The sequence below is a fragment of the Misgurnus anguillicaudatus genome, chromosome 20 (assembly GCF_027580225.2).
Source record: "Misgurnus anguillicaudatus chromosome 20, ASM2758022v2, whole genome shotgun sequence".
NCBI classification, from domain to species: Eukaryota; Metazoa; Chordata; class Actinopteri; order Cypriniformes; family Cobitidae; genus Misgurnus; species Misgurnus anguillicaudatus.
The window spans coordinates 1,526,639-1,537,309 of record NC_073356.2 but is presented as its reverse complement, the minus strand read 5'-3'; the positions used below and the strand labels follow the sequence as shown (position 1 = coordinate 1,537,309).

General features: G+C 43.7%; 1 protein-coding gene across 1 annotated transcript in view; it reads right to left on the bottom strand.

The window, feature by feature from the left end:
* Nucleotides 1-2,379: 2,379 nt before the first annotated feature.
* The window catches only part of arid1ab (AT-rich interactive domain 1Ab), a 59,917-nt gene continuing 51,625 nt past the window's right edge, over nucleotides 2,380-10,671 (bottom strand). The window contains exons 13-20 of the mRNA XM_055220814.2: nucleotides 8,340-8,472; nucleotides 8,045-8,217; nucleotides 7,717-7,849; nucleotides 7,501-7,611; nucleotides 7,203-7,299; nucleotides 5,999-6,833; nucleotides 5,775-5,905; nucleotides 2,380-5,233 (exon numbers count right to left, since the gene is read on the bottom strand). Coding sequence (XP_055076789.2) covers nucleotides 3,335-5,233; nucleotides 5,775-5,905; nucleotides 5,999-6,833; nucleotides 7,203-7,299; nucleotides 7,501-7,611; nucleotides 7,717-7,849; nucleotides 8,045-8,217; nucleotides 8,340-8,472 — 3,512 coding nt within the window. The 3' untranslated portion in view covers nucleotides 2,380-3,334. The remainder of the gene's footprint in view (nucleotides 5,234-5,774; nucleotides 5,906-5,998; nucleotides 6,834-7,202; nucleotides 7,300-7,500; nucleotides 7,612-7,716; nucleotides 7,850-8,044; nucleotides 8,218-8,339; nucleotides 8,473-10,671) is intronic.

Sequence of the window (10,671 nt, the reverse complement as noted above, 5' to 3'; positions counted from 1 at the left end):
AAGTACTTTAAACATAGTTTATTTATATAACAAGCAAAAAAACAACACATAGATTACCTAGGAAACCAAAACATTTGTTATTTTTGACAAGGTATTTGTTCAAGAGATCAGTTTAGCAACTAGTTAGACCATTAAAAAAACGAAACCGGAAGTAAAGTTCCGATCAAGACGTGTATCACGTGCGTCCGATGAAACCATGTGTATCCGAGGAAAACGGCTTCTGAAATGAAGAAAGGGAGGGCGGGACTTGAATTCGTTCATCAAGAACTGATTGGATTGTTTGAAGTTTGTTGCTAATTGCAAATCGCTGCAACCTTTTCCCAGACCCCGCCCACCTGCCAAACCATATAACAAAATGAGAGATTGGCTGTTTCTCAATTTCAAGAACGCAAAGAATGAACTTGCGTCCTCGTGGAGATCGAACTTGCCAGGCGGCCTCGGAAGAACGAACTCAGGTCGCGAGAACACAGAACGCACTTATGAGAATTGAGATGTGTGTGCGATCTTCCTGTTGGTCACCTGACCTCCGCCATTGTTTTGCCACAATGACTTCTGGGGCATAAAGCGATTTCAGCGCGCAAGTCTGCAATCGATATCAAGAACACATCCGAGTATTTTCATGCGTCTTCTGTACTTGCGTTCTTGAGAATTGGAATGAACTTCGACTGTTAATGACGAAGTAAAGCGAGGACTCGAGAACGCAAGATCGCTGAAGAACGCATATTGAGAAACAGCTATTGTTTCCAGGAGGGGAGGAGATTTGCATTTTTGATTAAAGATTTTGAGGCCACATGATTTTTTTTAAATAATAAAGCTCACAGATAAGTCATTTGTAAAAATGACCACAATATTCCAAAACAAAATGACAGTTTTTCACTTTAAATTCATTTCGACTAAGAAGTTTTCAGATATAGGCAAAAAAAACACTTTTTGAAAGGCACTCCACTATTTTATTGCTTTATGTATGTTATGAAAGACATGAACGCTGCTGACTGTACAGCGCATGTTGCCATAAACTTGCTATTGCATGTTTCTGTGATGAGAATCATGTGATACGTTAATAAGAGGATAAGTAAACTTGCAATTTTTCTGCACACGTGCAACAAGGTATTTAAAAAAAATACTATGATTCATGCGTTTACATGGATCATTTCTCGTGATGATCGGATCACAGATCGGAGTCATAGACAGTAAAAGAAATGGACACAGCGACCCCATTGGATTCAATGGAGACAAGTGAAGTCAATTAAAAGCCTGCACTTCCTGGGGGTCGAGCGTACTGCGCAGATGTAAACTTGATGCTTAATGACGTAGATGTCACATGAGCAACCTGTCTGACAATTTTAAATCTTCTAATAGCTATGCCACGAGAAATCTGAATCACACACCGAATCTTGCAGAGACGGCGAGTGTGAACAGGAGCAAATTTTGTTAAGTATTCTGATTAATAAGCTCCCTTGACTTTATGCCTCCACGTCCACCCGATTGCCTCATAAACAGTTTAAGATTGCCTACGAGCTTCTCCTCCTGTCCATACGGTAATGTCTCTACTGTGCGACAGAGAGTCGCAGGTTATGACGCAATCGTTAGCCTATTTTTTAAAAAAACTGCTTCTATTGGGCCACAACATAAGATACATTTTCGTGTTTCTTTGGAAATAATTCATGGACAAATGGAGTCTTTAAACGCCTCAGATGTTATTCGCTGTCAAAGTGACGCCAAAATGAATGGGAGGCAATGGAATGCTAACAGCAGGTGGGGGTCTGCTAAAAAGCTTCAATAAAATATGAAACCCCGCCCCCCTGATCGTACTACACTACACAACCCCTTTCAATACGATCGAAATTTGCATCCGATCAACCTCAATCCTATTGATTAAGGTGTTTACAAAGGACTTTCAATCCGACTGAGCCATCGATACGATTACAAAAGGATTATTTGGTTGCATGTAAACGTACCTAGTGAAGGAAAAGTTATAAATAAATCCATCACAAAAGTTTTACCAAGATTTAATGTACATTTATTCTTAACACGTGGAACATATAGTATAAAGATTTCATACGGAATAAATGATATTAAGCCAAAAAAGGGAAGGAATTTACACAAGTTTTTAGCTACATCATCTGTAATACAAATATGAATCCATAGCACTGGAATTGACTAAGGGAACCGCTGGGGAAAAAGAGGCAAAAGCAAACTCGTTTATTTGATCTTTGTTCCGGTGAATGATAAAATCAGTTGGAGATTTCTGGTTTAATATATTTCTCTACAGCTTTTAACAAAAGAACCTGAAAATGTTATGTGTATGGAATCCAGAAGATCCTTTTGAATGCAATGAAAGTCAAGTGATAAATGAACACATGAAAATGCACAATGAGATCTGTTGACTGAAACCTTTAATTCGTCAAAGATTAAAAACGGTGAAGAGCGCCATAAGATGAGAGAGAGAGAGAGAGAGAGAGAAGCAAAGTGTAATTTACAACATCATTATATACACTGCAGCCTGGACTGCATCTAGAGCTCAAGACCAGTCCTAAGAGGTGATTTCTTTAAGGGTCAAGTTATACAATCAAGGGAAAAAGAAGAGGTCGGGTAGGTTGTAGGTTCACGTTACTTTTGGGGAAAACCATTTTCCTCTCTCAACATGAATCTAAAATCATTTTTAAAAACTACAGTTTTCGCTGCCAAGCCAGCATTATCTCAGTGTGAAACAGTATTGTTACAGTATGTTTACAGTTTTAAGGTGTACAGTACAGAAAAGTCAATCTACAATCTACTGCACAGGCCTCCCATTTACATGTCTGTTCACAGCCAACGACCTGGTTTCTTTAGGGCTAAGTGTATATATATATATATATAAAATCCAAGTTACAGCAATTTATACCACACAAACTAGAGTCTGCGAGCGAGTCTTTTAAGCCTCCGAGAACCAGATTATGGTGGTCTTCATCCCCATCCTCACACCCTGATGGAGAACATGGGACATTTCCCCAAACTCACTGTAAACGTGACAGCAACTTTGGTTACAGTTTTTTGTTTCTTTTTTGAATTTTTGCTTTTCTTTACAAAAAGTCCAAAGGGCAGCACACACTCTTTCGGGTGACAGTCTCAATCAGCATATCCATATTAGTTTTACTACATACACGAGATAAATCAATCAATCAATTACCATGGTATATCCTTCCTTGAGAGCGAAGCAAGGTTAGACAGTGGAATCTGAGGTGATTTTGCATAAATAAAAAAGTCAGTTTTGCGGTTAAATTTTCTCCAGTCACACACTCACGCACACATTAAAAAAACGAGCGGGGAAAAACATGATCAACCGCTCGGGCTGTCACGACTGGCCGACCAGAAACAGTACGTCGCAGATTACATGGGACACCAAAGAGTTCATAAGTGGGGATACAGATATGTCCAGTAGCCGTGACTCGTACAGCGTGAACTCTGAGTGGTTCTCTTCCACTTTGGCAAAGGCGTGCAGGGCACGCGCTGCCCGCCGCATCATGTCCACACTAGTAGGCTCAAAGTGCGTGCCTTGTAAGTGCAGCAACGAGCCCTGACTTTGCTGAAACTGAGTGGCCGCGAGACTGTCCTCTAGAAAACCCAGAAGGTTTCCCACGCTGCCCTTCTGCACTGCGATAGCCCGGGCCGCGACGCTGTCGCCCTGCGCAAGGTTAGCCAGAAGCACCACTGCCATCTCCCGGCAAACGGGTACTTTGCGGTCGCCGACCATGCGCACGAGGGAGCCGTAGAGCTTCTCCAAACGGCTAAAAGGTGGCGTAGCCAGAATGAGGTCAACGTTGTTATCCTGGATGCTAAGTTTACTCAGGGTTTCAAGGACCAGTCTCTGGGGAGACAGCGTTCCGTTGAGTCCTAGCGTAGGGAAGGGGTCGATGGCTTCAGCCGAAGGGCAAACAGCCCAGTGGAGCAGGCCATCCAATAGGGGCAAGCAAATACTTTCAGGGTAGATGGAAAGGTCCAGCTGGCCTGAGATGTTTGCTAACGTGACCAAGCAGTTTTCCCGCAGAACCTCCAGGCAGTCCCACCACCACTCGTCTCGCTCGCAACTAACACCTTCATCCTCCTCTTCCTCTTTTTCATAGGTGACCGGGGCCTGCTTGCGTTCAGGATGCCGATGGTGCAACAGCACCAGCCTGCCTAGTAACAGTAAAAGTCCTGGATGCTTTGACATTTCCAGGTCATTGCCAGGGACGAAGGAAAGGCTGCGAACGACGTTGGAAACACAGATGCAACGGCGGGCAAGGGCATCCTGCCAATCTGAGAGCGTGCAGAGTGGCGTCTCGTCCTTGCTATGTGGCTCGTCTTCCAAGATCTTGATATTACGACTGTGATGTGCGAGGTCCATGCCGAAGAGAAACTTGCTTTTCTCTCTGTCGATATTATCCGGCTTGCCTCTGACTGCTTCCTCGGTCAAGGAACCTTGCCGAGCTGACAGCACGTCATCAATGGTGGCTGTTATGCTCGTTGACGTGCTAGCTGTTGTAGCGTTTTTGTCCTCTGATGATTGATTTGTGGACGGCTGAGGTTGCGCTTGCGGTGTCAGCTGTTCTTCAATCGTCTTTTCAGCATCGTCCGTGACTGCTTCCACTACTTTTTTACGTGGCCCCATATTTACCGGCTTCCGTTTCCGCTGCTTCAGAAGTTCCATCTTGCTCTCAAAATGGGTTTGTATGTGCTCTGTAGTATCTCCACCACCCACGCTCCAATGGATCAGACCGCTATCGAAAGCTTGTCGCCGGCCCAATTTACTGGTGCGGCCAATTACAAACAGGTCTTTCTTCCTCAATATCTTAATAGGGAGCTTGTCAAATTTGCTAGCCTGCTTTGGCCTCTCTTGGGAGCCACTTATTTCTTGCTGTGGGGTAGGTGATTTAGGGAGATGTTTACATGAAGTGTCCTCGTCTTCCCTCTCTATTTGCTCAAGTCTATCACTGGGATTTTGAATCTGAGTGAACTCCTCTTTCTCCTGCTTGACCTGAACCTGTGGCAACTGCACAGTACTGTTTTCAACATCATCATCCTCGTCCTCGTCTTCATCTTCCATCTGTTCTGCCTCTGGCATCTCCTCATCAGACATCTCGGGGTCAACGGCATCCGGGTCGACCAGGGTACGTTGGCCAGGATCTCCAACCTCATACTCTTTCAAGATCCCGAAGATCTCAATGAGGCACCTTCGGAAGTATTCGACAATGAGCTCAAGGAATCCAGGAAGCTGCAATCAGAACAAAGAATATCGATGAGAAACAAAAGCTAGCCAGCAGAGCAAACGTAACTAGCACAGAGGGAGGGGCTGTAATGTTCATTGCCAAAGTTGGTCTAAAGAAAACTAGAAGGTTTAAGATGCCTTTTTACATTTTAAAGGGAATTTGGCTGTTGAAAGTAATATGCTGAAGTGTAACATGCTGTCAAGTTCTGGCTGGGTGATATGCCAGGAAACATGGCTACTATATCTTTCTGTAACAATAACACTTGCACGTAAGCAGATCATATATTACTAACATTTAACTGACATTGTGTTCATTTTTTGCCAAACATTTCCTCAGCTTTGGAGGAAGTAGGGACATGAGCATGTGTACTTTGACATACAAGCAAATCTGCAGACTGACTGACGTCACGTTTCTTTCTGCTGTGTGATAAGGTGTTGGATTCACCCAAAAAATGTCCAGAGCTCATCATCATCAACATTTATCGTAGTGACAATCTACAAAAAAAAACACAATCTAGATTATCTGGCTAAATGTAGATCTTCTCACCTGGTTCAGATTGAAGGTGGAAATGCTATTGTCATCATATAGAAGAATATTAATGGTGTCTAAGGCCCAAGTACTCTCTGCTAACAAGCCTGATTTAAGCGACATCATGACTCTCCAGGCCTCTGGTGTTCCTGAAAATAGGAAAAAAATCTCACTTATAATCCCACTTGCCTAAATTTCATCAAGACAAGTGTTCACAAGGATAGATGCCATGAGCTTCTTACCAATATCTTTCATGGTTAGCCGCCGACGAGGCTTCAGGATTGGCTGCGAAGACTCTACTGAACCAGGTGGGAATGCCACATCTCTCCGTATTAAAGGAGGCTGGACTGGAGGTTGGGCAATGTGTGAAGCTGGAACCGGGGGTCCAGCCTTCTGAATTTTCATTCCCGAGTGCATGTACGGGGACTTGCTGGGTGAGGTTCGGTTCTCAATTGGTCTTGGCATGGGTACAGGGCTGGAAACTTGTGGAATGTGGTTCTGGGAGGTTTGATAGTTGGGCTGCAGAGGTCTGGACATTGGTGGCCCAGTAGCTCCTGGCCCATATGGGGATTGCCGCTGGTTAACATGGCCAGCCCACGGTCCCTCGTGATTTACGCGTTGGTCCGGAGGGATCATGTCGTCGGGCCGAGTCATGGTATGGTAGCCAGAGGTTTGAGAGATGGCACCAGGGGGCCCCTGACGATTATGATAGTTAGGGTAGTTCATCTCATTACGGCCTGTCCACATGGGACCTTGGGGTCCATCAGGGACTGTCGGCATGGGGCCACTCATGGAGCTACCCATCATCTGCGGTGGCATGGAGGGCTGAGAGTTGGGGCCACCCGCGTTAGGCCCTCGATCTCGCCCGAAACCAAAAGGAAATTGGCTCTGTGGGCCCGGTGGGCGTCTGTCTGAGCCTGGATAGGTGTTATACTGGTTGTACATATCTGGTTGTGACTGCGGTCCACCAGGGGCTTGGGGTCCTTGCTGCTGACTGGTATAGGGGTACATGTCCCCTTCATGACGCTTTGCAGGAGGCCCATAAACACCATCAACTGGCCTCTTCTGTGTGAAATTCTGTATTTAAAAAAGTTTTAGACTTTTAATGTGAGGCATGAACATCCAAATACAGTACATGAAGGCAAACACAAATTTTATTTTGCATTCACATTACTTCTAAAAAACAAGTTTGACAACTAAGCCTGCATTAAACCCCAGGAGCAGTGGGCAGCTTTCAATGCAGTGGCCGGGAGCAAGTGAAGGAAAGGTGCCTTGCTCAAGGGCACCTCAATCGCTTCCTGCCGGGCTACAATCATTGAACAAGTCCAACTTTCTAACCCCATGTCCACAACTTATTACAGCTCAATTTCTGTGGAGTGGTCATCAATGTAACCAATGTGGTGTTACAGCAATATAACACTTCTGAATAAGTTTTGTTGTACTGACCGGTTGCTGTTGTGGGTACATTCCTGGCTGCTGGTTTGGATATGACCCACTAGGGGGAGCACCTTGGCCAGGGTATTGATTTCCGTATGAATCATGCCTACAAAGCAAAGACGTGGGTCATAAAAATGAATATTGCCAAAAAGTATTTCACCAGCGAACAGAAATAAGCATTCTCAGCCATTGTGTCTTTGATTGCTGCAATTCTCGGAAATTAACTACGCTTTTAACAATTTTACTTGATTCTTTTAAATGAACACATGACAAACATTCATAATTGATGATGTATTTAAATACTAACCTCTGCTGCTGTGGAGGCCGGTTTGGTGAGTACATTCCTGCATCTGCACCAGATGGCATCATGTTAGGTTGTGGACCCATGTTACCATCTGGGCACATACCCGAATCTGGTCTGTGAAAAAATACAACAACATAAGATCAATATCTTAAATTTTTTGGTTGGCTTTTAAAGCGAGTCTTCATTTAGAACAACACTATGAGTCTTTAAAGCTCTCACCTCCTGTCATATCCTGGACCATAGGGATACTGTGGTCTTTGACCCATCTGCATAGGCCCTGGAGGGCCTCTGTTATACGGTTCACCCATGCCACTATTTGGGCCTTGACCCGGACTCATGAACTGCTCACCGGCTGAAAACACGCAGATAATTACATTTACACAGTTTTCTCAAATGCATACTGTATGCCCGAGTTTAAGGAATAATGTCAACAGGACATCACATAGCACATTAAGTACAGTATACACACATTGAAACTGACAACACGTGTAGTTGTAAAATATATAACAGTATGTAACATTATGATATACATGACCAGAATGGTTACCTTTTCTCATGCCACCAAAAGGGTCCTTATTGGGCTCATAAGGCCCCAAGCGGGCCATCATATCTGGTCCACCCATACCAGGCTGATAACCTGAATTCGGAGTCACAGAGTTGCGCCTGGAAAAGGCTGGGTCCCCACCGTCAGCAAAAGGATCCTGTAAATTCACACTGCTCCTGCAACACACATAGTACTGTTCTTATCTGAACAGAACACTTTCTATTGCAATACCAAATGACATAAAACAACAATACACTACAATAAACAGGCAGAGATTAATTGGGACATTGACATGTACCTTGAACCAGGCATGGGGGGCATCTGGCTGTGAGGTGTTGATGCAGGTGTCGGTGGCTTCAGGTCTCCACCCTCAGCCATGGAGCTGCTGGTCGACTGAGGTGTCTGAGGACCCTGTAAAGACCCCGATCCAGCTGAAACACAAATAGACCACTTAGCAAAAGCCAAAAATCATTTTAGACAGTGCCAGTGTTCAGTAAAAGCTTGTTTTAAAAAGCTTTGTTTTTACGATCTCCCACTTTGAGTAGTTTTGCCATGTTACATCTGTTTCCTTGAAGCACAAACAATTCCTGCAATTACCCATTGTTGTTATGGTAGTCAGGTACTCTCATGCATGCATCGTGGATAGATTGAACATGTGATGTGCATCCACATGATATCAACGTTTTCACAGGGTTGCATTTTTATGGTTTACATGAAAACATTAGCCATGTTGATTTAAAGAGCACCTATCACTTGCTACAAACTGTTATTTTGTGTATACGTGGTTTATGGTTAAAAAAAGCGTGTTGAATTTGTACAAAAATGAAAAGTGTAGTGTCCTCCAATTGGCCAGCTAATCTGTACGTTGTGAATACCTCTGATGTCAGCTGGAAATGTGACGCTCCTTACCATGTTTGAAAGAATAGCTCACAATGCAGCTTGAACAGAAGTTACAAAAGTGAATCAGTCTAGAACAGTGAGGTTTAAATGTGCTGCTGTCACTTTAAGACCAAATGTAGACATGTGTTTTATTGCTGAACATTTAACTTAAGACATAACTGTTTATGAGGATAATCGCAGAATTCAGGCTTTCCAGGCGCATACATAAAACAAAGCGCACGAGTAACGCATTGAGATCAGTTTCACATCGTCTTGTGCTTGAATTTTTAAAACTCATCTGCACTGCTTATATTGATTGTACAGCAATACATTTTATTTCTATTTCTTTTCAGAAAATCAATCGTTTCTTTGGTATGCACAGTTCATCGGTAATTCGATTCCCATTCTCGCTTCATGTGAAAAGCACTGGGGTCAATGCCGGGTGAGACGTATTCATCTCTCTCTCTCTGGTTAAGTATTTTCCTCTAAAACAGATAAAGAGAGGGGGGACACGCTTGACTACATATCACCAACTCTCTTCATTTTTTCACCATTTATCTATTTCTGGCTCCCATCAGTCCCTCAGGGGATTTACTTCTGAAAATAAACTCGACGGCGAGAAAAAACCTGGGGCGCCTGACCCGCTGCCAAGCAGACATCAGAGGGGTTTCCCTTTCACTTAAGGCTAGGTTTAACTCGCATTCAGCCTAACATACACTTCGACTCATTCACACACACAACTGAGAGGTGCCAACTCAGATTTTTTTTTAAATCCAATCGTTGTGTGACATAATGTGTCAGAATCTGGTGAACCCATTCTTACACACAGAAATGTTACACTGACATACAGTAACCTAACCCTATTCCCTAATCCTAAAAGACTGAAGGAAATGTGTACAAAGGTCACACCAGAGTGACCTAGAGTTGATGTACTCTTGTCAGTTTATTGAGCAGTTTCTTAAGGTCACATTTTGAGAGCTTTTAATAAAAAGGATTGAAGGAAGTTCCAGCTATTATGGTACATTCACACGGGGCGTTAGCGTTAACGCTTCTCGTTTACTTTAAATGGGTGACATCATGCTGAATTGTGGATCTGTCAGTGTCACGTCACTGGCGTTGAAAATTTCTCAACTTTTTAAGCGTCAGCCTATCAGATCACCTTATGCAAATAATCTAGTGCAGAGCCAGACCATTATGTTTATGCAAGACAGGAAAACAGAGGAGCATGTGTTGCGGTCACGCTTTAAACTCGTCCTCCCATCAAGCGTTAACGTGGACACCCCGTACTGTTATAGGCTTGTATTGGCTGCTTTTCTGCATTATGAAGTCTAAAGGGCTCATTATAGTTGTGCGTTGGTCCTACGGCGTAGGTTCCACGCCGGTTTTCATTTATACTTTTGCGTCGTCGTCCGCGTCGACGTCCAAACACACGTGCAGACCGCTGGTTGGCAGTAACCACGCGTGTAACCACAGTAGCAGCGCGAACGTCAAAGAAGAAGCAGCTTAGCAAGTTAACCCACAAACGAAGAAGAAACAGCAACTTGTTGTGTATAATTTGAGGACACCAGCAATGATGGAAGTAAATAAACAGTGACTTTGTTGCAATTTAGCACAATTCTCTCAATGTGCTCACCCTCATGCCATCCTAAACGTAGCTCACAATCTTTCTTCAATTCAACAACACGACAAAGCTTCAAATACAATAAGGCCATACCCTAGGGCTGCATGATAAATCGCAGGCGACAGGTCCG